The sequence below is a fragment of the Leptonychotes weddellii genome, chromosome 10 (genome assembly GCF_054177405.1).
Source record: "Leptonychotes weddellii isolate Sample4059 chromosome 10, ASM5417740v2, whole genome shotgun sequence".
Taxonomy (NCBI): domain Eukaryota; kingdom Metazoa; phylum Chordata; class Mammalia; order Carnivora; family Phocidae; genus Leptonychotes; species Leptonychotes weddellii.
In genome coordinates, this window is record NC_138378.1 from 106,769,003 (window position 1) to 106,796,510 (window position 27,508).

General features: G+C 55.1%; 1 protein-coding gene across 5 annotated transcripts in view; it reads right to left on the reverse strand.

Annotated features, from left to right (window-relative positions):
- Nucleotides 1-3,751: 3,751 nt before the first annotated feature.
- Nucleotides 3,752-27,508, reverse strand: part of KLHL29 (kelch like family member 29) — a 302,753-nt gene continuing 278,996 nt past the window's right edge. For all 5 annotated transcript variants that reach the window (XM_081832169.1, XM_081832165.1, XM_081832167.1 and 2 more), the window contains 9 exons: nt 27,225-27,363; nt 18,377-18,579; nt 17,400-17,659; nt 14,789-14,987; nt 14,450-14,632; nt 14,063-14,243; nt 8,462-8,655; nt 7,948-8,092; nt 3,752-5,940 (listed from right to left, as the gene is read on the reverse strand). In XM_081832169.1, coding sequence (XP_081688295.1) covers nt 5,757-5,940; nt 7,948-8,092; nt 8,462-8,655; nt 14,063-14,243; nt 14,450-14,632; nt 14,789-14,987; nt 17,400-17,659; nt 18,377-18,579; nt 27,225-27,363 — 1,688 coding nt within the window. In that variant the 3' untranslated portion in view covers nt 3,752-5,756. The remainder of the gene's footprint in view (nt 5,941-7,947; nt 8,093-8,461; nt 8,656-14,062; nt 14,244-14,449; nt 14,633-14,788; nt 14,988-17,399; nt 17,660-18,376; nt 18,580-27,224; nt 27,364-27,508) is intronic.

The following is a 27,508-nucleotide window of genomic DNA, read 5'->3' on the forward strand; positions in this document are numbered from 1 at the left end:
TCCATTTGTATGATGTGTCCCTAATAGGCTAATTCCTAGAAACAGGAAGTAGTTTAGTGGTTACTATGCACTAGCGGTGGGGAAGTGGAGGGTGACTGCTAATGGACTCCAGTTTCTTTTTGCAATGGTGAAAATGATCTGCAATTAGGTAGTCGTGATGGTAGCTCAACTCTGTGAATATACTAAAAGCCACTGAATTGTATACTTTAAAAGGGTGAATTTTATCATACGTGAATTATATGTCAATAAAGCTGTTATTTTAAAAATAACCATAAGAAAGAAGCTATAGCAACAACTAAGGCAAGAAGTCATGAGGGCTTAAAATAAGGTAGTGGGATGGAGAGGTACGAGAGCCTGGAGGTGTGAACTGGGGAGTCCCGAAGACTGATTTTTACCAGCAAGGATGCAGAGTCCCCAGGCTGAAACCTCGAGGAGAGGGTCTGATGGGCCCCATGGTGCACAGGTCTGCATGAGCAGTGGCTGGCTTCCCCGAGAACGAAGTTCTATACATACGGCAAATGAAAATGCTTTAGCAAAAACTGTTGCTTCTTTGGTCATCTGTAGACCACAAGGATGGCCAAAGCAGTGCACAGAACCATAGCCTTGCCTTTATACTCTTCATAACTCCAAACCTTTTTCATGCTGCCAGTAGAGTTTGAGTAATCTGGCTGTCACTACTCAGGGTGAGGTGCCCTGTGGAGGGGAAGGCGAGGGCATGGCCCTCACCTGCTGAGAACATAGTCTTACTGACCTGGTGTGATCCACTCAAAGGCTGTCCTCAGCTTTCATGAGGAAAGACGCTCAAGTGACCAGCCAAATGTTACCTAGAGGGCAACAGAGCCTCATGGGTTATAGATTTGGGAAGGTAAGCACCCAGTTTGGATTATCTGATTTTTGCCATCCTGTGGTAAAGGCAGACTTCTTGGAGTTGGCTTCACGTTTTCATCAGTCCCTTGACTCAGGTGGGGGAGCACTTTAACCTACCTCTTGGATGCCAAGGTCAGGGTATGCCCTTTAGAGCTGACGTTGGTGCAGCCAACACCAGGGCTGTTTTTCCCTTTTCTTTACTCTCCCAGGCCAGAGTTGTGGTCGGCAAGAATGTTAGGAATCTCTTAAGAGTTTATTACAGAGTGAAGGCTCCCAGGAGGAGTTTTAAATGAGGCAGCAATGGCTGGTCTAATATCTTACATCAGTGGACTCTTTCCCTCCCCCAGAGCCATTTCCTGTGTAAAGCCAAAGCCTTCCGTGGAGGAGTCAGTGCGTTGCTGAGATTCTTACCAGGCAAAGGGAAGACTGCTTCCCAAGAGGACCATGTCTAACATGGAGTGGCTTGTCTGTCATATTCGCAGAATTCTTTTTCTTAGTACAGATTTCTGAGGGAGATTGGAAAGGAGGAAGAAGTTTTAGTCTTGGAGAGGCCGTGTGAGGTAGCACGGAGTCTCACGGAGCGGGGTTCGAGGGCCAGGGTGCCTTAGACCAACCCTGTTTCATGTCTGGACCCTGTGCAGCAGGGATAGCCATCGTGGGATTGTTAGGAGGACTGGACGTGATAATGTACGGAGAGCACTCGGGGTATGGCATAACTATTCCTGCATAGAGCTCACTTAATTTTTCTAAGATTGTTTCTTCTTCAAGAGTGAAGAAGATGCCCTGTGACTTTTAGGGTAGTTGAGAGGATCAAATGAGATAAGTATGCAATTATGCTATACCAAGATTTGATTGAGATTTAATTAGAAAAGCCCTTCACAAGGATCTTGGTAATCCGTTCCAGAGTTAGCACTAATACATTTATCCTTATGTTGAACTAGAATTTTTCCTTCTTTATTATTGTCCTTTTCAGCTCACTTGGCCTTCTAAGAACCCAAAGTTCATTTGTTTCATGAAAATCTTCGTGCACTGAAAGATATATTCCACTCACCCCTAGCCTTTAGGTTTAAAAAAAAAAAATCTTGATTATTACTGCAATTTTCTCATCTGTAGTTCTTTGTTACTTTATTCTAAACTCTAACTTTTCCATTGCTTCTGGTGGTCAAAATAAGAAATGATCTTTGAGAATTTCTTGGACTAAAATATAGGGGAAAGTTTACTTTCTATCCTCGATTCCCCATTAAAATATCTCTATCTTTTATTAGAAAAGCAACGTCTCTTTATATACATTTTGGAGAAGAGGGAAGGAAAATTGCCCACAGTTGTGTGAGTACAATTAATAGTTTTATGACTGCACATCTGGTTGTTTTTATATACATATTTTATGTGTCTTTGTAGCTTATCTATCTTTATACATATCTTACATAATCGGAATCGCATACAAATAGGAATCTTACAATGTTGTTTATATTACTGCTTGTCTTTAGCACCTAACTCGTAGAATTGTAAGGATTCGGTGCTTTAAGTGCTTAGCACAGTGTCTGGCATAAAGTTAGTGTCCATAGGTGGGAGCTAGTTATTCTATGACATTTCCTGAGCGGTGCCCAGAAGTGGATTTACTGGGTCAGGTACCTTTTGGGCTCTTGATACATGGCATCTGCCACATTGCTTTCTAGAAGCCGTTTCAGTTCCTCAAGCCCTTGGCAGTAAAGAGTTTCTCCGCTCCTCGTTAGCACTTGGAGCTCCCCCCAGCACCTCCCCACTTTGTTTTTAGGTTTGGGAAGCTAATTCAGTAGGTGCAGATAATGCCTCGTTATTGAAGTGTCATTATTTCATAACTATGGATGTTGAACTTGTCTTACACTTACTAGCAATGTTTCCTCTTGTAGGGGCTGTCTATGACCTACCTAACAAGCGGAATCACTGAATGTTTTCTTATTGAATTATGTAGGCTCTTTAATAAAGATACTAATCCTTTGTCATATGGACAGCAAATGTTTTTCCTGGATGTTTTCTTCCTATTTTGGTTGCAATTTTTTTTTTTTCAATTCACACGTGCACACATGCATGCACACACGTACACACAATGTGATCCATCTCCTCTGTGCCCGACCCTCGCCAGGTTTGATGGTAGTAGCTTGAGTCCAACAAGAGAGACTCCTCCCATAGTTACACGGGCTCCTGATAGAGTGGTCACACATGTCTTTCATGGTGAAAGTACACAGACTCTTCACAGACCCAGAGAACACATTTCCCTTGATTTGGGGAAAGAGGGTAGAGAAGGAAGGAGCTAACAAAACTATTGCTTGGTTTTTATAACAGGTGATAATTTCAGCTCTTCGTGATTAGAATCTTCTACACATTCTCCATCCTTTCCTCTAGGACTGGTGTTTCTGAAGATACCATTGCAGATATTTATTTGGCAAATGTCTGCTCAACCATCATAGGCTTCAGCCGAGTCCTCTGAAGAACTCCCACTCCCACCTATCCTGATCCACCTTCTTCACGTGTTTTCTTGCAGGAGGAGGCTAGGTCTTAGTGAGATTTGGGAACTGAGGGCGTGGGGCTCTTCACATGGATGAAATGCTGGTGAATCTCCCTTTTCCTACTACCCTGTTTAAATTTAAACTTCTTTCCCTGAAAGAGAGTGAGCAATCCTACCTGGCACCCAGGGAAGCCTTGTGTGGATATCCTTAGTAGAGCAAAATCGGTCTGTATGTTCCCTTGCTAAGGAGTCCTGTCCTTTCTCATCACCAAGGTCTGCACTACAGTCTCTAATAGAGCCCGGACGGCTGATGGGTGAAAGAAGGAGCAGGCCTCCGTGGGGTTTCTCATCGCTGTGGCCAGGATGGTGGCACACAAAGGCATTCCATTGGCTTCTGAGTCTAGATCTATAAATATATTTATTATAATATAACAAGAACTTAACAATAAACATATACTATGTACAATACCATTACAGAGAACCCTGTTTTATATCATTCACAGAAATAGCCAGTTTTGCTCCAGTGTGAGAAGTGAGGAGAGAAACGGAATTTCAATGTCATCTGTGTCGAGTCTTGCTGACCCCTAACACCTCCTTTGGAGGCAGACACACACCAACGCTAACATTAGCCTTGCCCCAGGCAGTTAGAAATTTGTGCTCCAGTCCTTGGGTTCACACTTGCACCCTGTTTGACATAAATACTTTAAATGACATACAATGTATGTAGTTTTGTGCTTATTACTTTTTTAAAAGAATAAATAATATTAAAAACTGCATAACGAAGCTCGGTATCTTGTCCGAGTGGGAGCCACACTTGTAGTGCTAGAAGTCGATGCCCGACGTTGGAATTGGAATTTTGTGTCCTCAAATACCGAAAGGTGGAAAGCATGTCCTGTCCTTTTCTCCTTAGAAATGGTTTTTATCATGAAATGACGGCAAGTTGACTTCCTGGATAGAAAAATGGTAAATGCGTATTTGGTACCAACTTCAACTAAACGGCGCAGAGACGGCGGCTCTCTTCTTGCCCTGGGATGGAAACTGATCGCCGCGTGAGGTTTGAGGGTCTGAGGACTGGCAGGAAGGCCTTTCTGTCATGAGCCATGGTGTGACCTCCCTCCTGGCTTCCCTTTCCTCTGGTTCGTCTGCTACAGGAAGAGTGATTCTGCTCATGCCCCTCAGGCCTTGGCTGTCATGGCTCGTCTACAAAGGCTGTCCCCATCCTGAGAGCTCTTGTAGCAGGTGCCTTAATATATAGCTATAAATATCAAAAATAGTCTCCTGTGCTTTGTAGACATTTATTCTCCCTCCCTCCCTCCTTCCCTTCCCACCCGGCCTGGGTCCTCAGCTTTACCTCATGGAGGGAGCCGGACTGGTGTCACGAGCCGGGACTGGTTTCCTTCTAGAACAGAATCTTCTTTGACAACGCCTCCAGGAGGCACAGCTCTTGATGGGGCTGTCTGGGAGTTACATTTTTTAAAAAATAAAACGGGGGCCCTCACCCCCACCCAGGAGAGATCCTCTATTCTGCACATAGAAAAAATTAGAGCGAATGCCCCACTCCGGCACAACCTACAAAGAGCTTTGGGAATTCCCACATGGTCCTCTCATGGCCTCCTTCTCTCAGTACTTAAAAATAGCCTTTTTGTTTATCAAGAAAATGCCTTGGAAATCTAAATAATTCATATCGGACAAGAGAAAGCTAGCACAGTCACCTGTCCTTCTCCAGCAAAAACACGGTAGAAAAACCTGTGAGGGACAAAGGTTCTCCCAGCCATCCCCGGGCTGCCCCTGCACGGCTGCTCCAGCCACATTGGGCTCGGCACCAGTGGCCGGACCTCCCTTCTGCCCGGCGGGGACCAGGAGCCTCCTAGGCCTTGTGCCACACACAGTATTGTCCCTTCTCTTCTCTCGGCCACGGACAAGTGTAGATCGGTTAAAAACAAAAGTAGGAATCAAAGTGATAAGGACACTTTGATCTTACTCCAAAGAGAGCCTGACACCTAATATTGTCATAGGATAACTGATCTATGGTTGTTTAGGGATCAAGCTTGCTCTGCAGGAAGGAAAAATCAGCTTCTCTCTCCCAGTTGAAAAATATGTGAAACTCTATTGCACCGGGCAGAGCGAGCGCCTCCGTTCAGAGCAAGTGCCTTTGAAGGAGCCCCCAGGCCCAGCTGCTTGCATGGTTGTGGTTCCTGCTGCACGGAGCACTATGCCCCCGTTTCCCCCAAAGGCGAGGATGATTTTCTACATTCAATGTAGAGAGTATTCAAAATGTTTAGCGCAGTGATTCCCTTGATTGTGTCTATCAACCTCTTGCGGGTGTTGCTGAACATTGATCACTGTGAGTAGCATACATGCCTCACCAGACTTGTCCAGTCTCGTTGTGGGCTTTCTGCAGACGTCAGCCGCTTTGAATATATTTCTTTATCACGACGCAGCCGTGTCTGAACACGGGGCAGGGCATGTGGGGTAGTAGGGTCCACGTGTTGGTCGCGGGCTCGTAGGCTTCCATGTTGCCCAGGGCAGGCCCCTCACTGCTGACAATGCCCCCAGTGGCATAAATCTTGCCGTCAAGCACCACGGCGCTGTCAGGGAGAGCGGGGAGAGAGTTAGCCATTTCACTTCCACCTCGGACCTGGAGGTGGACTCAGTACCCCAGCCCGGGGCAGGCTGCCTCTCCCCCTTTGCCAAAGGTCTGAGGGATCTCACTGCTTGCCTCTGTCCTGTGATCCGAGCCGTGTGTGTGTCCGCCCCATCAGCTTTGAGACTCCAAGGCACAGGAAAGGAAAACCTTTCCTCTAGGGTTGGTCGGGGTGCCCTGCGTCTACCACCCTCCGAGCCGTGGGGGACATGCCGGGACCTGCCGGACCACCGAAAGGTGGCGGGGAGAACAGCCTTGTGTACGGGACCCTCGAATCTGTTCACTGAGCATTGTTTTGTGTTGCCCAGAGGCTTCGTATGGCTCCAATCAAGTAGAGAGCACGACTCACAGGGCTGATGGCAGACAGGATAATAAGGAGCCAAGTCATAACCCAACACTGACTACCTGACCGTGAAATTCACCCTGGCCCAGGTGCTCAGACTCCCGGCTCCCTGCCCTGATTGCCGAGCACCAGGGTCCTGCTTCTGCCCACCGGTGACGGCCTGGCGTCCCCACCCGCGGCAGCCCGGGACGCCTTCCTGTTGCCTGCCACCCTGTCGTCTCAGCGAGCTGTTCCCACGGCCAGAGCACCACCGCCTGCCCCTGTCTGCACGTCCCGTCTTCCCGCAGCTCAGCTCCCCCGTCCCACGCGCACCTACATCCACGCATCCGGCCCCTGTTTCTGCCGCATGTCAGCTAACGGCCCCGTCTTCTTGACTGTCCCCTGACGCTGAACAGGTGCCCTTGCAAAGTCACCTCTTTCTGAAATTCTGAGCCTGGAATGGAACGTGCCGGTCCAGACATCTTACCTGAGGTTTCCAGCCTTAGCCCCTGGAGTTGCCTGCCCCCTAGGGCCCTCCGATTTCTCCCTTGGTGGCACATCTTTCCCCTGCTTCTCTTGCAAGGCCCAGCTTACATCTCCTCACGGGCACGAGGTCTTTCTGGGCCCACTCTGAGTCTCCGATGAGGCGCGCAAGTCCTCCCCACAACTGGTGCTCAACCTCCAGGTGTGCTTATTGTGGACAGTGTAGTCAGAACGGCTTGCACACCGCCACCATTGGAGTATGTGACGGGAAGGTAAGGCCCAGGAACCGCAGGCTCTTCGCGCTAATAGGACTCTGCGGTTATCTAGTCCAACCGCCTGCTTCATCAATAGGACAACTGCCCCAGAGAGCGCAAGTTGCTCGTCCAAGGTCCTAAGATAGGTTAGTAGTAGGTTACAGCTTTTCTAGCTCTGCTACACCAACTGCGGGTGCTGGGACTGGGGATCCCGTGATTACCTCCGCATGGGCGCAAGGTGTCTTCAAGAAAGATCTGCTATGTGAATGTTGAAAATGGGGTTTCTGGGACCCCTTTTTATATTTCCTTGTTCCTCTTGGTCTGGGAGGGGATGGGGCTAGAAGAGCAGGGTCTGCGTCTCACTGCCCAAGGTGGTTAACTTTTCTGGGCCATGGGGCCGGGCAGACTGGGAACCAAGCCACACCCTGACCTCTACCTCTCTCTTCCTGAGAGGGCTGGTCCGTGTGTGTGTCCACCCCATCAGCTTTGAGACTCCAAGGCAGCCGTGCCTCGCACCGCTCCCCGGATCCCGTGGTCAGAGCATCCCTTGGAAAGCCACCTGTCCCGTGTAGGGCAGCTGTCCTCACAGCAGCACCTTCACCTATCCCCGGACGTGTGGCCTCGAACGACCTGGGGCTGGTGCCTGTACGAAGCCCTCCATTTCTGGCTTGGAGATGGGTCAGCTGGAGCCCCCCGGGGGGGCTTGCGGGCCTCGGGCTGCCCCCGGGCTCTTCCCATTCTGCCCTGGCCCTCATAGCCACACCTGCGGCCGGAGGGCGCTGCTCTGGTCATCCAACGGCGGGCGGTCATTGTCGTGCTCACACCTGTCCTCCCGCCTTTCCCTTCCTGCCCGCCTCCTTCCCACCCCTAGCCGAGTTCCTGGGGCCCTCACCTGCAGAACTGGCGAGAGTGATTCATGTTTGGGCCCGCCTTAATGTTCCCTTTCTCGGGGTCGTAGATGGTGGTGGCTCTGGCATAGGCCCCGCCCAGGATGAAAACGAAGCCATTGAGGGTGACGGCGGGAGCGTACTTGTTGTCTGTGAGGAGAGCAGGGCAGGCAGGTCAGGGCATCTCTTCCTGGCCTCCCCCCTCCCCACCCTTGGCTTTGCCGGGAGGCGCTCCAGAGGACGGGCTCCGGCAGGACCGCCAATGTCGGTGGCTAACCCGAGGACGAGGCCCGGGGCCAGGAGGCACCTGGTGCGCCGTCCAGCTTGCCCTTTGTCCCGGTAGTGGGGTGTGCAGTTCTGCCCGGCCTGGGGGCTTGCGTCCCCCTCCCAGCCCCGGAACGTGGGCCTGCAGAACTACTGGGCTTAGCCGGCCCTCTGGGCTTGGGCTGTAGAGACAAAGCTAACACTGAGGAGGGGATGCTGCATGGGCCCCAGGCTGAGCAGAGAGCTGACTCTCACCAATCATGGGCGACTCGATAAAGCTCCACGTGTTGGTCTGTGGAACGTAAGACTGTAGGACCCCTGCAGCCCTGCCGGCCTCGTTCACGCCGCCAAACACGTAGATCTTGCCGCCGCACACCGTAGCTGCCGCAGAGTGCACTGCCTTCGGCAGAGGGGCCACGGCCTCCCACTGGTTGGTAATGGTGTCGTATCTGTCGAGGAGGAGAGAAAGAGCCCAGCATCAGTGGTGGGCTGTGTGCAGGGCAGGGCTGACAACCAAGGCGGCGGACACTGGGGGGCACCGGCATCTGCTTCCTGCCCTTGGAATCACTGGCATAGCCCAAGATCACACACAGCTGGGGGCACTCGGGTTGAGTCACTCAAGGCCCCCTAGATCTGGCCCAACCTGGCCCTCTCAGCTTTCCTCCTGAGGCTCCGTGGGCTCTTTTTTTGCCCGTCGCAACCCCTATGCAGATTCTCGTCTCCATTCCTTTGCTCACATAGGGCTCCCCAGCTTCTAGGCCCCTTCATCCCTCTCTATCCAGCTCATTCCTACCCCTTTGCCCAACAGTGCTGCACTGAGCATCTCCTGTACACCCAGGCTCTGGGCTGGAAACTGGGGAAACAGCAGGCTGGACCGGGGAAGGACAAGAGGGAGTGGGACCAGAAGAAGAGGGGAACTGATGGGGTTCAATCGTTAATTGATGTTGCCATTCAGGAAGGCAGAGTTACCTAGGATGACTCAGGGTCTCGGGCGTGGGGCATCGGAAGGAGGGGGCACTACTCAGGGGACAGGAATTGAGGTTGGGGAGTTTGGAGGAGAGAGATGATTTCAGTTTTATTCATGGGGAGTTTTTTTTTTTTTTAAAGATTTTATTTATTTATTTGAGAGAGACAATGAGAGAGAGAGAGCATGAGAGAGGGGAGGGTCAGAGGGAGAAGCAGGCTCCCCGCCGAGCAGGGAGCCCGATGCGGGACTCGATCCCGGGACTCCAGGACCATGACCTGAGCCGAAGGCAGTCGCCCAACCAACTGAGCCACCCAGGCGCCCTATTCATGGGGAGTTTAAAGGACCTGTGGGCAACCAACTGGGGATGTGTGGGGTGCAGCTGACGTGCAGCCTATACGTTCAGCTTTGGGATCACTGGCCCAGCGACGGAAACTGAAGGTAAGGGAGTTCCCAGGCGGTGGGGGGGTGAGAATAAGGCTGAGGACGCTCTGGGGAAATGCTGCCTTTAAGAGGGAGCTGAGGGGGTCCTTGGAGGAGTGGCGGCACTACAGAGGGCACAGCGCCATGGGTGGGAGATGCGGTGAGAAGTCAAGAAGTCCCAAACAGGTTCCCGGCGGTCTTGTCAAGGGCACTTTAAGTGGAATGGAAGGTGCAGAGCTATTTGTGTATCAAGGAGTGAATGGGAAGGAAGGCGGTGGGCATGACAGGTAGAGACTTGACTTGGACGAAACTCCGCTGGGAAAAGGGGCAGAGAAGGTAGAACCTCGAAAGGCATTTGGAGCTCAGAGATGGCTTGCACTGGGGGCATGCTGATAAATGTTTACAAACAAGCTCTCCAGGGGCAAAGCCCTGCTATGTAGCACTTGCTGATTTCTGTGATGTGAATCCTCTCGGCCGATTTCAAGCTACCAATGGCACATGGCGGAACATGGCACTCGGAAGAGATGCGCGGCGGCATCCCGCTAGACAGAATCCCCGCCACATACAGACACAGCAGACACATCGAACCTCCAGAGCACAGACGGTACAGAATATAGTAAAAAAAAAAAAAAAAAAAGGAAAGAAAAAAAAAAGTAGTGGTGAGTTTTGAGTATGGATTACCTTTGTTTTTAATACAATTTATTTAGTTCTAAGTTTACACGGTTTAATTTTTAATAATACCTGTAAATGACAACTGGCTTGCAGAGTTCCTAAAAAAGGTAATAGTCAGCTCTCAGGAGCCAGTATGAACGAGCTCCAGCGCACCGTGGGTTTTGTTTTAATTTTAGGGGGAAAGGTTTACTTGTGTTTACGGGCTGATAGGAAGGAGCCCAAATGGGTAAGGAAAGGTTAAATATAGATGAAAGAGAGGGGAGAGCTGATAAAGGGAGGCTCCTTGTGGGGGGATGCAGGTTGGATCCAGAGTGGAGAGGGAAGTGGTGTCCATGCGGGCATGAGAGAGGGAGGCAAGGATGGCCTGAGAGTCAGTCCATACCCAGCGGCGATGGCAGGGAGAGGAGAGAGTTCTTGACTGATGGCGCCACCTGCTCTATGAAGCAGGAGCCCACGCTGGCGGGATATGGGCATCCGTGGGATAAGAGCCTTGATGGGGGAGGAGATGAGAAACACATGCTCTTGAGAGCGGGCAAAACTGCGGACAAGGGCCCTGCAGCATGAAGGACACAGTACACGTCGGAGGACTTCAGTCTGTAGTGGGGCCAATCTACGAGGTGCTGGGATCTTCTCCACCAGCGTTCAGCCCCCAGAGGAGGCACGGAGAAGGCGCAGAGTTACAGGATTGAAGAGATCTGTGGCGTACGTATGGTAGGACAAAGTAAGAGCATGGAGAAATGATGGAATGTGAATACCAGACAAAGCGGGGAAAAAAGTGACAACAGAAAGCAGCTGAGAGGGACAGACTTGGGATCTAGCAGACTGGTCAAGGAACTGGGAGATCTGATGTCTTTCTGGGCAGCTTCTGGGTCTCCGTTCTCAGTGTCTCTGTCAATTGCTCCCGGGGGCTGCTCTTATAAGCACTCACTCTGGACCTCTTACTTGGTGGCCCATCTCCCGCTTGGCGCATGGCTCTGTCGCCTGTTCTGGACCCAAGGCGGGGCCTCCACTGTGGGCTGGGTTTTCGCCAGCACACCTTTCCTGGGAAGCACGCAGGGCCCACTCTTCCCCATGAGGCTCCTTGGGGCTCGAGCCATAACAAGGTCACGGCTTAGTGATCCAGAAGATGGCCTCTCTTAGCCGGTGCCCCTGGCTCTGAGACAGGGATGAGGGGGCAGCGGCGAGATGTCCAGCTCTGTGCTTGCGAAGACTCAGGATTTGAGAAGAGGCTGACGGACCTTAGAGGGCAGCAGGGGCTGATTCAATTAAGCCCCGGACGAAGGCTATGTGGCTAACAGGCAATGGAGTGTCTTTTTGGACAGTGTCAGAAGTTCAGATGGCTGTTTTTTAAGCCAGTATGGCAGAGATCCAAAGAGCTCCTGTAGAAGGAGCTGGGTGACAGCGGAAGATTATGTGGCTGTTAGTCTTCAGACTTGCGGTATAATGGCACATTCCGCCAAATGCGAATTTCCCGAGAGCTTGTTATTCCAGGTGGCTGATTGCCAAGCCACAAGCCCTCGTCAGCTCAATCTGTCAGCTTCCTGCTTGAGAAGGATATGCTAATGACATGCAAATGACCCTGTGGAGTGAGGCACTCTGCTATCATTTATCCGGTAACCACAGCTAGTGCAATATATTGCTATGAAGTATTAGACCCAGTTATTTATATAATGATATAATACAGGTTTGTCTACTGCACTGTTGTTTTAATCTATAATTATATAATCTTGTTCTATTCCTGTAATACAGTAATGTAATATAATTATAATGTACCATATATCTCATTCATTATCAATATAAGAGCAATTTGTACCATTAGTGCTTCCTGGGGAACAAAGCGCCCTCGCGTCTGTCCCCATTACCCTGACCTCCTTGTCACCCTGAATTTTCATCATTGCCACCATGCGGTGCAGAAATTACTTGTGCAAAGGGGCTGCAGTTATGTTCCTCGGGAAGCGGTGGGCGTCCCCTCTGCCTGCATCCTCCACCCCACCTGTGTGCACGCCACCCGGAGGTCTTCAGGTCTGCGTCCTGTCCCTGCAAGGACAGCCGCCAGATACCAGAGGGCTGAGGAGGGGCTCAGGGCACCTTGTTGTCCTGGATGGGTCCCCCATCTACTGAGGTTCCCGGGCTGGTCTTGCTCACATGGTGCCCTAGCTGATATTTCTTAGTGGAACAAAGGCCCAGCCCCCGGGGGAGGCCAGTAGAGGCTGCTACCAGGCCTTGGAGGAGTGCTCCCGAGCCCAAGGGAAGCGGAGCTTCTCCCCCCGCTTGGTGCATTTGATCCTCGAACAAATTCCTGTATTTTATCAACAAGTATAAGTTTGCAAAATGAGTAATCAGCATCTTAGGAGATTAAAAATAGCTGACAAAAGCAAGACAGGATGACAGATCTAGCTCAGTTTACTCCTACATAGAAAACCTCTCCTTTTTCATGTGTTTATTATTGGATGACAAACGGCTGGAAGCTGTGCTTCTGGAAGCCCTGGGACGTGAGGGCCGTGCAGCGGGCCCCACTGAAGGCTGTCAGCATCAGGGCTGACCCAGGTTCAGCTGCAGTGTTAATATCCTCATAATCACACAGGGATTCCCCATTAACTCCAAATCAATATGACAATTAAATGTCGTTACTGAGCCATCTCTGGGCTCCACTTGGGGGAGTTAAAAGCCCACAGTGAACATCCAGAGCTTGTCTCACTCTGAAACTATCTTTGCCATAACATTTGTCAAGTGTCCAATTAGCCACTGAGGGAAAAATACAAATTGAGGGGTACGTGTGGGTCCACAGGCAAAATGCTGTCGCATGGGAAGATGTGATTTCCGTGACAGCTGATGACGTGGGCCAAGGGTGGTGGGCAAGCAGGAGGTGAGGACGTGGAGAAAGGGCCTCTGGTGATCTTGGCTGCGCCCTCCTGGGTTGGGACTTGGGGCCAGCTCAGCCTAACTTGCCCTCCCTTGCGGGAACTAGTTTCTCCAAAAGCGGGACTGCTCTGAGGCCTCCCCTGCTTGCTGCTGACTCATGAGCCTTCCTGAGTTCTTCCCGTGGCTTCTCCCCCAGGTGTCTGTTCTCAGCAAGAATGGTCTCCAGCTCAAAGGAAAGATGGAGCATTTGCACCCCATGAAGTGCCCACCTCAGCCTGTGCTCCCCCTGCCTACACCCGATCCCTACACTCTGTGTGGCCAGTTGTCAGTGGGCCTCAGCGAGGAAGCCAGCCTGGGACTTCCAGCAGAGGGCAGGCTCACAAAAGCGCCGTTCTCCGGCCCATTGCTTTGTATCGGCTTCTGGAGAATTCCAGATGATTGGCCAGACCTGCTTGCCGTGACCGTTCCCCGTGTTGCAAGCAGCTTTCCTGGGATGCGTGGGAAAGAGGGAGCAAGGGGCTCCCCGGTGTGGGACCTCCAAGCTCGGCAGGGACACAGAGGCACGGCGACGGACGAGGCACCCATGTGGGCCATCCGTTGCAGCCTTGCCCTACACCCCCCGCGAGTCTCTGGGCTGGTACTTCCAGTCCCGGAGTGCCTCTAGGTGCCTGGGCAGGCCGGCCAAGCCCACAGTGCGTCTCTTGCCTTCAGCTTGTCTGACCCCTGCAAGGGACAAGAGTGCCCCATCTCAGGGGTGGGGCGGCTCTCGTCCTTCCTGTTGCCCTCCCCCCACCCTCAGTCCTCCCTCTTTGCTGTGTTTGAAGAGCCTGCGACTATCGCCTTATAAATGTCCCGTCTCCGCTTGGCCTCAGCTGGCTCGGGGCTGGGTGGGAGGAGCAACATGATTTTAGCTTTCTTGACCGTGGCTTCATTACCTCTCCACGTGGTCCACGTTGCCCGCCACGCCAAGTCCCCCGAGGGTGTAAATCTTGCCGTCATAGACGAGGCTGTTGTGCCGACAGCGGGGGACCGTCATTCTGGAGACAAGGTTCCAATTATCGAGCAGGGACATGTAGCACCAGACATCGGCCAGCGTCACCCCCGATTCCATGCCACCTGGAGGCGGTGTGGGAGGTCCAGAGAGCAGGCGGGGAGTGAGGAGGGGCCCCAGGCCGGGCCGGCCCAGCCCCGGGGGCAGAAGGAGAAGGTTTCACCCGCCAAGTGGACCCTTCCGGGCCTTGGTTTTCCTCAGCCCTGGCGTGGGGAGAGGGGCCCCGGGGAAGTCTGTGCCTGGCGCCCAGCCCAGCCCCGAGGGGCCTCACCTGAGAGGTAGATGTTGTCCCCGGCACTCACTACGCTGAAGAACTCTCGGTCGTAGAAAGGCAGCGAGGCCAGTGGGTACCACTTGTTGTTCTGCGGGTTCCAGCAGGTGACGGCCACCAGGGAGCGCTGGGTCATCCCCACCATCTGACGGCCCCCAACCAGGACGATGACCTCCGCCACACCTGCAGGGACACAGACGCCCCGCCTTCGGACACATCCCAACACTGTTGGCCTCTGCACCCGGCGCCTCCCGTGGAGGAGCGGGGTGGGGACCGCCCAGAGTCGGGCTGACCCCCCGACACCTGCATTTGGGGAGCTCGGGGCCTGTCCCTCAATACCTGCCGAGAGGCGGGGCCGGGTTCGGGGCGTCTGCATCTCCTGGCGGGCGTGTGGCAGCATGTGGTAGCGTTTGGCTTCGTTGACCAGGTCCCGACACGCTTCTGACGACTTGATCAGTTCCTCATTGTCCACCACGTTGAGCAGATAGCTGGGGTGGATGAAGGGGAGGCGGACCACGGCCAGGAGCTCCGCTGCGTACTGCGGGGCCAGGGAGACACAGGGTGGATGAGATTATGCAGATGGAGCCCCCTCTGGCGAGTCGGACTGGGCAGACAGGAAGGACCGGGGTGGTAGTGCACGACCCAGGTGACTCCAGTCCGCGTCTGGCTTGAGTGTAGACACTGCTTATCCCAGTCTAGACAGTGATGGGGGGGCTCCCATCAGCCAGAGGAGAGCAATGGGGGAGGTCGGGTGTGCTGCAGCTGACCCTGGGGCGAACCATCCGTCCGCTTCTTCGGCACCTCATTCCTGCCTCCCTCCAGGTCCCCGGCCTTGGCTTCACCCCAGGCTTCACCCTCACTGAAATGAGGATCCTGAGCCCTGAAGACGTGTACATGGGGCAGGGAGTCAGGAAGAGGTGGGAGGGCCCAGGAAGGCTGAGAGTGACCATGAGGCCTGCAAGTCACACCGGTCAGAGCCTGAGTCTCTCCAATGCCTACAAACCCCTTAAGGGGCATCCCACAGCCTCAGATTGGCACCCGGACCCTCTCACCTGCACTGAAGGCTTTGCACGAACTGACTCGAATCCCCTCCTGCCTGGCAAACTCTTTGCTCACCACTTGGCTTTAGTTTCATGCAACAAACGACTGGTGACACCCCTTACTGCGAGAGTGTCAGTAAGACCAGTAAGCCCCAGTCTCTGAGCTTCGGGTGTGCGCCGTGCACTGGCAGGTTGGGGGAGGATCCATTCGTAGAGGCGCTAGTGGGGCCCCGAGGAGGAGTCTGGTTAGGAGTTGTGGGGGTGCAGGGTAGGAGGCTTCCCAGAGCGGACACTGGCTGAGCTGGGTGAGGAAGGGCTGCAGGTTTCTCCAGGCCTCAGGTGGAGAGGAGGTAGGACGCCCGAAGCACACGCAGAGACATGGGAGCGTGAAGGAGAAAGGTGCATCTGGGGAATTCTATGGAGCTGATTCTTGTTGGCGGGGGGTGTCGGGTGGGGGGGGGGTGCTAAGCGGACAGGGGAAGTGACACCGGAGAGATGAAGGAGACCAGAGCCTGACCGCCCCTATGCCTTGCCTGCCAGGGCTGGTGGGCTTTTTCCCGCAGGGTGCATGACGGAGCTCCCGGGGGGCTTTCGACAAAGGCATTACACCATCAAATGTGTTCTTTAGGAAGACTGCTAGCTCGGACTGCGGGGTGGGACTGAATTGGGGATGGAGAAGACAGAAGGCAGGGCAGCTGCTCGGGAGACCCCCTCAGCATTGCTGGTGCGGTGAGGGGCCTGACTGGGGAGAGGAAGTCGGCAAGTGACAGCGGCCTGTGGCCCGACGCACACGGGAGGGATGGGCGGAATCCAGGCTTCTGTTGTGCGTAACGGGCAGAACTCAAGGAAGGAACACAAGCTGTGTCGCTTTGGGGGTGGATGAATTAGAGGGGCTGGGGGACGCTGGCCACAGGTGTGCTGCAGACAAAGACAGAGGGCTGGGCCGGAGACAGAGGTGGGGGCTGTGCGGAACGGCAGTCACCATCACAGCTGCCCAAGCTGACTGGCTGCCTTCCTCCACAAACGAATCTTGTCTCCTCCCCACCTGATCAGAGGGCCCTCTCCTCTTGGGCTCAGTGGCCCGGCCAGGGTGGACAGTCCCACGCTGCTGATCCCAGCGCCTGGCCCATCCCTCCCTCCCTTGTGCCGCTTCTTGCTCCCCACACAACGAAGTTCCCTTGCCATTTGCCACTCGACTGCCTCGGGGTGTTCTGGGCCCTGGCCTCCCCGACTCTGGCCTCCCCTTTGCGGCTCTCCAGGTGGACTCTGAGCTACCTGTGTCTGCACTAACTCCTGGGGGCCCCTCACACTTTAGAATCAAGGCGGTTCCATTCTGAGCGAGGCCTTCAGCTGGGGTGTGACTGATTTCTGGTGACTCGGATGCCCCTCCTGGGGACCCTGCCCTCCTTTCCTTCTGCCCCGGATTCTGGCTCCAATTTCCCCAGCTGTCCCCTCTGAGGGACTTGCCTTCCCTCCTGTGATGTGTGCAGTGGCTTCCCATCTCCAGCATGGTTTCCATTTGGTCCAGGTGCTCCCGACCCTCTCAATAAGTAGAGCCTGGGTGGAGCTGCTTCTGCCGGGTCTGAGCTCACGGGAGCCCCAGGGCACCCGCTTCTCCCTGCAGGCCCTGCAGCCTCTGGCTGGCCTGAGTCTCCTTCAGGTGGAAGGCCAGCCCTGGGAACCCTCTGGTGACTGATTTCTCATCTCTCCTCCCTCCCTTCACCTCTCTGCGGCCCACAGGAGCCGTTCTGGCCTCCCTCTGCCCAGGCCTACTGGCTCCTACATGTTCCCACTGATGGTTGGAGCAGGCCGTCCTGCCACCTCCACCTCCCTTCAGCTTTGCTCCAGACGCCATCCCTGCACGGGGACCCCAGACCCAGGGGGAAGCGGCGGGCAGGGTGGGGAGCTACCTGTGCACGGGCCACGGGGTCCTTCTTGATCCACCTGATGACAGTCTCATATACGAGCTCCTCGGCCTTGGTGTTGAGGCTGTCATTGGAAATGTAGGCGATGAAGTCATCCTTGGAGATGCTGAGGATCTCCTCCTGGGCCGCCACCTCAGGGAAGATCTGCAGCGCGAAGGCCTTGGCCATGTGGTAGAGCTCGCTGCACTGCATGGCCTCGGCCATGGCCAGTACCCCCAGGCAGTTGCTGGCCGTCAGCTGCTTCTCTGGGGGCAAGAGCACAGGACCACTGACCACAGGGCCCCGGAGGGGTGGCCCTCTCATCCTATCGCCTGACACTCTGGATCCCTCTCTGAGCCCATGTCCCTGTGACCTGCCTCCAGCATCCGGGGTCCCCACAAGACCGTTTCCGGTGTCCCTGGAGCTGTGGATCTACCCTCGGGGTTTTCCTCCGCCCCGTCTCACACTGCCTCCCCTGGGGCCTCCCTCTGCTCCTGCAGGTCCCAGCAGAAAGATGGAGAGTGTGAGGTATGGAGCATCAGTGCGGGGCTTGGAGCTTCCTCGTGGCTGTGGGCCTCAGAGTGTGGGCCTGGCCTGGGGGCAGGGGTCACGCAGAGACTGACCATGTCTTCTCTGTGACAGGCTCCCACTTTAGGGTCGCACCAGCAGCAGCGCCCCTCATATGCCCACCCGCCACCTCCCACGGGCCTCAGCCTCACCAACCTGGCCTCAAGGCCTGACAACAGTCTTGCCGGCTCTCCTGAGGTCTGGCTAATGGTTTTTCTAGCCTGGACGTGCCCGGGTCTCTGCCGGTGCCTACAGCTTTCCGAATTTTCCTCTTCAAACTGCCTTGTGAGATCCAGCGGCACCCTGAGGCGTACACACAGACTTTCCCCCTCTAGATCCTGGCTATTTTCAAAGTCTGGGGCCCGTCGGCGCTATTCCCTCATGCGGCGACCCACGCGCCCCCACCCCGGACTCACCGAGAAAGGACACGCAGACTTTGCAGAAGGTGTGGAACTGGAACTTGCTGGCCGCCTCCAGCAGCGTCTTGGCATTGGCCGAGTCGATGACCAGGGAGCCCGTGTAGACGAACTCCAGCAGCAGCTCGAGGACGTCGGCCTGCAGGTTGGACAGGACGAGCTCCAGCTTCTCCCGGCCACACTGGCTGCCATCTTGCACCGACCTAGGCACAGAGACCAGGGTGTCCCTTACCTGCCCCACTGCGGCCACGGCGCCGCCTCCTCACAGGGCTAGATCTCCCTGCACGCCTCGGTCACGCCCTTCATTTTAGGACTCAAGGGACACAGCAATGACACACCTGAACCTAACGACCTGACACAGGATCTGAAAGAGAAGAGTCTGACCAGAGACGCCCAAAAGAACAGAAAACCCTGCTTATCACTACTTGGCATGTCCATGCAAAAAAAGATGCAAATCAAAAAGCATGAGCTGTGGATGGGGACGAGGACCCGGACTGGCCTCAAAGGGAAACAATACGGTTCCGCCCTGCGGTTGGCTCCCGCGTCTCGGCCACACGCGGCCAGCAGGTCCCGGCCCGGGGAGGGGGGCCCCCTGCCCCTGCTGCCTCCACAGTGGGGGGAGCCGCCCGTGTGACTGAGGCTCCCAACCGGCTGTGAACACAGCCAATCTGGAGATGCCCCTCGATCGCCCCAAGCTGTCCCAGAACCCTGAGTCCAACCCCACCTATTTCCCAAAACATATTGTTTCCTTTTAGGCATGGAAAGGAAGCCCTTCATGACATTGCTTTGAAACTGAGGACGAGACGAGATAGACGGACAGAATGGTTAGAGCTGGGGGGAGGGGAGGGGACAACCGAGGACTTCCGCCACAGATAGCCAGCAGCCATGACCTGGGACCTGGCCCGGGGTGGGGCCCTCTTGCCACATGGAGCACGGGGTCAGAGGTCAGAGTGGCCTGCATGTAGAGTGTGCATCGGGCTTGTGAACTGGGGGAGCAGGGGAGGGACACAAATATATAAATATGGTCGTATCTGGTGTCTACAGAAATACAAAACCATTGCAAAGGCTCCTAAGGCCTGGCAGCCGCGCCCTAAAGCTGGACCTGGAAGGAAACAGATAAGATGAAGCAAGAATCACACCGATACAGAAGTGACCAGGAGGAAAGACACCCAGAGCGTTAAGAGTCAGGAGGCAGGTTTTTCAGAGGTGATTGGCTTGGCACCCCATCTCCGCCACTCTGACCAGTCCTGCATGGAGCCTGCTCCTGCCCGAGCCTGGGCAATGACCTCTGCCAACTCTCCACTCCTGAGGAGGCCAGGGGACAAGACTGGTGACTTGTGGCTGGTCTCTCGGGCGCCCCTGTGGCTGGCACTGGGGGTGTGGAGGTGCCCAGAAGCTACAGCCCCCAAGAGAGGCTGACTCCTGTGTGGGCGGGGAGCTAGAGGACCTGCGTGCCCCAGCCCTGCCACTGACAGGCAGGCCACCTTGCCTCTTGGGCCCTCAGGCCCCTCTTCTGCAAAACAAGAGGATTGAACTGCATGAAGTCTAAGGCCCCATGGAGAGTTTATGTGATAGAGGCTGGAAAACACCTTGCCCAGGAGACTCTGCTCTACCCAACAGAACCTGAAATGCTCCCACGAGAGCACGTTCTCCACAGTCTGGCCACCAAGGGCTTTTAAAGCACCAATATGACGGGGCCAGGGAACAGAAGAAGCTGTGACTTCATTCAGGGCTCCCCTCCCCACAGAATGGCTCATGTCACCGGGGCCCACGGGGGCCCTGCCTCCAGGCTCGGAGGGAAAGCTGAGAGGGAACAGTGCTGGCTAAGCCGAGGGTCTGAGCAGAGCCCCTTCTCAAACCCATAGACATACACGGTGTGTGTGACTTTTCAAGTGACTTAACACATTGAGTCCTCTGCTGTCGGGATAGATTTTCATGCCTGGGTAACTTGGTTAAGTATAAAAATAGTTCATTATGTGATCACTTGAAAGCACAGAAATCTAACACCCCAGGCCTCAGGGGCCATCTGGTCCACCTCTTCCTCGGGCTTTGCCGTCTCTGCCTTCATTCCTACACGCTGCTGCCTGGCCTTTCCTCCTCCCGCCCTCCGTGCTCTGTGGAGGTCCCGCTAGGCCACGGCCAGGGCAGGGACTGTGGGCCAAAGTCAGGCTGCTCACATTCTCCCAAGGCCCCCTGGCCATTGCTGCCTCCACCTCGGGCCAGCCCTCCCGTCCACCTACGTTTCTTCAGCAGAGATCATCCAACTCAGTGAAGGGCTGGGGTGGACTTCAGCTGTGTGCGCACGCACACACACACACACACACACACACGCTGGAGTGCACGTGACACATGACCCTGAGGACCCCCAGTATCGCCCTGTGGGGAGGGGTGTCGGGCAGATGGAAGGCCAGGGGAGCCCACGGCCCTGAGTGTGGAGTCGGATGGGATGTGTGTGGCTGTCCTTGTGGGAGATGCTTGTCCTGCCCGGAGTCTGAGCCAGGGAGAGGGTCCTGGGGACAGGGTGGTGACTGCATGGCCAAGGAGGGCAGGGACAACGTGAGGAGGCACATGGGGTGTCAACCACCCCAAGTGCTATCCAGGGTTGGCGAGGACCACTCCCCCTATGATGCACAGCTACAGCTGCTCCTTCAGGACCCCTGTGAGAGGCACCCAGGAAGGCTGGGGGCTGCTGGGCCAAGGACATTCAGGGAGTGGGTGGAGCCCCCTGCGGCCAGATGCCACGCTGCGGGCAGAATGACCATTCCCCTTGGTTATGGAGGAATACTTGGGAACGCGATGGAGGCTTTGTTGGGTGGCTGAGTTCAAGATCTGTAGGAGGTGAGGCCCCAGGCTGTGAGGTCTTATGTAGCTCATCTGCACATACATGTTCATTGTCCACACAGCTTTGGGGCCGAGGGAGGCCGGTGGTAACTCTCCATCACTGACCATCAGACGGTCTTGGGACTGGACCTCAGTGATCCTTAGGTCTCTTCCCTATGAGCAGGGATCCCCTGGGAGGCGCTGCCCATGATGGGTGGCCCTGGTCACTGATGACTTTTTGGTCCCTGTCCTAAGCTGGCTCTTGGGGTCCAAGCATCCTGTTCCACTTAGCAGCGTGGAGCACTGGGAGCTGCTGGGCAGTCTGGGTCCTGACATGATCTTGGAGGGAGGTGAAGCAGGGCAGGAATGCACAGTGGTAGCCTTGTCAGGTTGGGCCATGAACCTAACACTGGGGGTGGGCGTGTGGGCCAGGCCAGTGCTGCCCAGCCCACACAGGACCCGTGGGTCTGTCCGGGCTCACCTTCTCACAGGGTATGGGACACAGCATTTGCTTGCCAGGCCTGGGTCAGTGGATGTGCCAGGAATGCCTCATCCCCAGTATTAGACCACGTGAGATCCCACCATCAGCAATTTGTTCACCTGGATCAGAGCCGCCCTCTCCAGACTTTAGTCCCTCATCTGCCCCTCACACACCTCAGTAATCAGATGCTTGCATTTTACAAGTTCGATCTGGAATAATGGGGGGCGGGAACCATGGAGCAGTAGTGGGTGGGGGGGCAGTCATGGAGCGGGTGGTGAATATGGATGGCATCCTGACCTGTTCAGGAGGATGACCCCACTCTTCCGATGTGATTCTCACCCCACTGCATGCATAGGAGCTCAGGCGTCAGGGCTCAAACACGGCACGCATGAGCCTCACTGGGTCCCAAGGACTTGCACAGCTCGGGCGGGCCCTGGCCCAACCGTGGTGATTTGGCGATGGGTCTGACTCACATTGTTCTGCTGGCCTTCGAGATGGGTGAGTCTCTCCTTTTATTATCTGGTCTTCCAGCCACACCTGTCTCTTCTACCAGGAAAGGGGGACGGTCAGACTGCCACCCACAAACGCCCAGCTTCACAGGGAGGGAGGGGAAAGGCAGCGTATGGCTTGCCTATTATCTTTTGGGCAACCCTACATCCAGGATCTGTGCCACTCAATTAGGTAGATCCTTTGGCTTCCCCCAAAAGAATGATGGAGAAACCCAGAGCCTACACATGGGGCTTGTGAAAATCAACTTGGACAAATCAATATGTCCATCTATTTTCATTTACTATAAAAAGAGAATAGAGTTCAAATGTGTCATTGGCTCCAAAAGACTTGGTGGGATGGGGCTTTTGGCTGGAAGGTAGAATGCCGGGTCTCTGTCCCGTTTGCTGTGATGAGGGGGCAGCTCTCCTCTGGGGCGCGACATTTTCTCCCCCACCCAGGCGTGGGGGCCATGTTCAGAAGTTCGGGCAGGCAGGGCAGTAGCTCTGCTCTCTCTGAAGGACGAGCCCTGTCCTCTCTGAGGGGACCTGCAGCCTGCCCGGCCAGAGAGGGTAGCCATCCCTGAGGGCTCCTTGGCTCCTGGGGATAAGTGAAGGAACTTCCTCATGGCCTCCCAAAAGTCCAGGGCAGACCCAGGTCCTGCTCAGCGGGGTTGAGAAGTGACTCTGGACTTGGGAGGCTATAACCCCCAAACGCCACTAGCTCTAGTCTGCTCAAAATGTCCTTCCTCCTTCCTGAAGCCCGGGGCTCAGCCCACTCAATTGTGCTGGGGTCCCCCTCCAGCCTGGAGGCAGGCGGGGTTCAGTGATGGTGTGGCATTGTCCCTCCCACCGTCCGAAGACAAAGCCACGGCTCGTCTCCCTGCTGCGCTTTCAGCCCTGATTGTCACAGGGGCTCAGATGGGGCGACAAAGGGGAGGTGAGGAAGCCCAGGGGTCTCAGCACGGCTCTGCCCTTCCCGATGGCCTCCCGAGCCTCCTCCGTGCTCCTCACTCCAGAGGACCATGGGTAAGGGGGCAAGTGGCCTCAGCCTAGGGACCTGTTTCAGGTGGGAATTTTGTCTCCTCTTGGGCAGATCCAGTGGCCAGTTTACGAGTGTTTCCAACAGATACACAAGGCGCACGTGCACACACACTCAAACTCTGCATCCTTTTTCTTCGCCTTTCTGTCCACACTGTCAACCCTGAGTTTCACTTTCTTTCCGTATAGACTTCATGCACAAATAAAGACTACCTTTTTGTTCTTCTCTGGGTTAGCAAATGGATGGTAAGAGCACGAGCTTAGGAGTCAGACCTCAATTCCCATCCCAGACTTACTGGTTACTTAAAACCCTCTGGGCCTCAGTTTCTTCATCTGTAAAGTGGGGATACTAATGCTACCTGCTTCTCAGGGTTAGTGGGAGGATTTTCAGGATGACGTTAGACGTTTCTACAAGTCTCCTTGTGGGCTGGGTCTTGATCCCATCAGGGGAAAAAGACAAGAGTTTGAAACGAAATAAGGGAAGGCTATGGAAAGAAGCTGTTGCGGCCACACACACGTGAGGACAGAGTGTGTGGATGGAGCGGGGGTCGGCCTGGGGCCCGGTGAACAGGCGCTGCGGGCAGGACGTCTGCCTGGCCCCAGGGCTCACGGGCAGCTGAGCTGGTCAGGAGAGGACACCGTGAGACCGGACTCTCCCGCTCACGGCCTGACTGTCGTCCTTATGAAACACACATCTGACCACAGCACCTCCAGGCTGAAAGCAAAGCCCCGCGGGCTGGCTCTGGCCTTCTGTGCTGGCCTCCTTCCCTGCATCGCCACCTTGTGTCTGGCCACCCGGTGACACTGAATCACGTGCTGGGCCTTGACACCCCTGCTGTCCCTGACTGCCCCTCTTCCCACAGTCAGGCGTTCTGCCTGGGGGCCTCTAAACCCCATTTCTGTGCTCAGCCTGCTCCCCCGCTCCTACTTCTTTACTGTTCCCCTCATCAGGGTGTGGCCTTCCTCAGGGCAGAGACCCGTCTCTTTGAGGGTTTCCTGTGGGAGGGGGCTCCTGTTTGTGTGCTGAGCTAAAAGGACTGAATGATTTGATTTCCCCACGTCTGTCCTGTGGTGCCAGATGAGGGTGTTCACACCGGGGGTGTGGCGGGGGGCTGGAGTGGTGACCCCGTGACCGGCCCCAGGATGCAGGTGGACAGGAGTCCCGCCTGAGCCCCCAGGTCTGCGGGTCCTGGGACGGCAGTGGGTCACCTGCCCTGACAGTGCTCACAGAGGCCCTCAGGAAAGGAAGGACCAGGACACAGACTGTCCCTCCTCCCTCTGGTTCTTTAGTGCAGCCACCGGAGAGGGAAGCCCCTGCTTCGGGTTCAGTTCTCCTGCCGGGCCACCCCGGCCGCTGCACACTGTCCCCAGGGTCGCAGCCCGAAACGACAGGGCAACCACATCAGCTGCTCCCTGACCACTGAGACTGAAATTTTCCAGGATTTTACTCGGCCCAGAAAGGAAATCACCTTTCTGCAGAGTCTGCTTTCCTCCCCACAGGAGGAATTTGTTTGCAGCTATGGGCAGAAATGGTGAGGGACGCCAAGGTTAAGATGAGGGAAGTAAAATTTAAAACGGCCGCAAATTAACATTGTGACCTTTGCCCACAGGGGCGCCTCTGGGCTCGGCTTCGGCCTTCCCTCCTCCCTGAGTGACCCTCCTGTACGCTGAAGGGGTCTCCCCAGACCTCAGACCTCTGCGTTCAGATCTTTCATCTATCTGGCTGCCTTGCAGGGATCTCCACTGCGGCATCCTTCAGCCGCTAAAACCTGCCATGCCAGACGCTCGATTCACCCACCGCCCCCAGCTCTGCCCTGACACTGGTCCGCGGACCTGCCTTCCACCCCGTGACCTCACTGTTCTCACATCCTGGGGCTTGCACACGGGAAGCCTCTGGAGGGCTGGCTGTGCCCATCCCCTTACCGCCACCCTGGGATGTAGGAGCTGAAGGAAACCTGGATGTCGTTTGAACCAACCTCCTGTTTTACAGATGAGAAAACTTGAGGCCTACGAGAGAGGACGTGACTTGCCTGGGGTCATAGGACAAGTGGCAGAGTCAGGTGTAGAACCCAGGTCTCTTAGCTCCCAGGGGGGTGCCCTCTCCCTTCTAGGGACCGCCTCTTAGCTCCAGTGCCCATCATTTCTGGTTAGGGCCACTGAGGCACATCTTACAGTTCTTTCACCTTCAGGTGGACATCCCTTTCCCACTGCTCCTGATGGCCCCCACATCCTCAGACCAAGCCCAGGGCCCTAGCCCAGGGGTCGGGCTTGCCCGCCCATCTCACCCCAGCTCACACCCATCTCTGGGAAGGCTATCTTCCCCTCCACACTGCTTAGGATGGCCTCTTTCCCAGCTTTTCATTCCAGGCAACCCATGCCTTGTCTGGAGCATTCTAGAACATTCCAGAACATTCCTTGTCTTCCAGAACATTCCAGGCAACCCACCCTTTGCCTGGAATGTTCTTCCTCCTTCTTTTTGGGCCTAAGAAGCCTTCACTACTTTGGGTTCCCACCAAGTGGTGTCCTTTGTTGTGTATGAGAGTTTGGCTTTATGTGTAAGGTCTCTAAAGACAGTCAAATGGCTCCTGTGCTCCTCTTGCCCACATCTCTCTAGCTGAGGGCTGGGCCATCACTTAGTACCAACCTGCCCCTGCATCCTGCCCGCTCTGTGCTCTCCAGCTGGTCTGTAGCAAGGACCAAGGCCCTAAGATGCCGGTCACTGCCAGTACCAGAATTTGCCAAGAGTGGCAGCACAAAGACCTCCCTTGGCCTGAAGAAGCCACTGGACGTGCCCCTTTACCCCAGAGCTCATGCCCCTGACCCCTGTGCTCGGACAGAGAGAACCCAAGCACTGGGGGCGGGAGACCCAAGCTGTCCATGAGACTGGAAGTCACAAAGAGCCTGCCCCTTCCTGCATGGCTGGGGCCAGCGCGGCTGGGTGGGGCTTGCACGCCGGGCAGCTCAGCTCTAAGTGAAAGGACACAACAGATTGGAAAGGAGATGCCAGCCAGTGTGCCATCCTGAAACAAAACACAGTCACTCTGGGGTTAGTTGGCAAGTCCAAACACAGCATTGGGAAGCAAGCAGAGGTCCTGTCCTCCCACTCTGAGCCCAGTCCCGGCTCAGCGTCCGCCCCGGAGAGGCTGCAAGGCAAAATGAGCAGCGGCATTAATCTGCTGATGGGTGAGAGAAACAGGAGCGTTACCCTGGGCCGGCCCCCTCCGCTGCTCTCCCTCGCTAAGGAGCTAGAAGGTGGCCCCTGACTTCTTTGCGAGGGCATGAAGCAGACAAATTAAAAAAAATCAACATAATGGAAAAAAAAAAAAAAAGATGCTCATGCACCATTAAAACTCATTCAGGTAGAAATAGCCGGGGCGGAGGGCAGAGGGGGCGGGGAGCAAAGGCTGAGAGAGACCGTGTTTAGGACACACCTGGTCTGTGCTCAGACAACACCCATTTAGGCTCAGTGCACAAATATCAAGGCGTGCAGCGTGAATGAGGATTTGGCTACAAGTCTCTTCTCCCCGACTCCAGCTGTGGAAAAGCGGCACCGTGGGCACCTTGTGCTCCTCAGCAGGGGGACAGTCTGGTCGATGTGCTTTCCTGGCATTAAGGTCACCATCGACAGCAGTGATGGTGGTGCCTGGGACCCTGTGCTGAACCAGTGGGGACAGTGTGCGGGGGTTCCTTAAAGTGGAGTCCACAGCCCTCCTAATCTCACAGAGGGCTTGTGAGCCACTGAGAACTCGGGATCCTCGGGGCAGGGCAGGGGTGTTGTCTATGGATGGCAGAGGCCCCTGGTGACCAGCAAAGCTGCGTGGGGGCGGGCTGGGGGCCGTGGCTGCTCTGAGGCTGCGTGTGAGAGGGCACTCGGGGGCGGGGTGGGGGGGGAGGAGAGATGGCTACTGGCTCTGTGACAGGGAGTCACGCTTCAGGAACCTGCAAGAGAGGGGAGGAGAAAAGCGACACAAAAGCGTCCTACAAAGGAACAGACCCGACCACAGCTGGAAGGAAGGCAAACCTTTGAATCAGGTCCTTGAAATACAAGCTGCAGGAAGCTAGAACATTTTGGTGGACTTCAAACTCTCTGCCTTCAACAACAATTTTCAGGTCTGTAAACGCTTTCGCTCTGCGCTGCTGGTTCAATTCCTTCAACATTTCTGCAGAACAGAGAAGACAGACAGGGCCAGGTTCCCATTAAGAGTTTTTTTTTTTTTAATTAAAATTTTTTCTTTTCAAGAAGTAGAGAAATAGGAAAATACTTGATACTGTTTCTTGGCAAGACTGGCTCAACACTGACAGTCA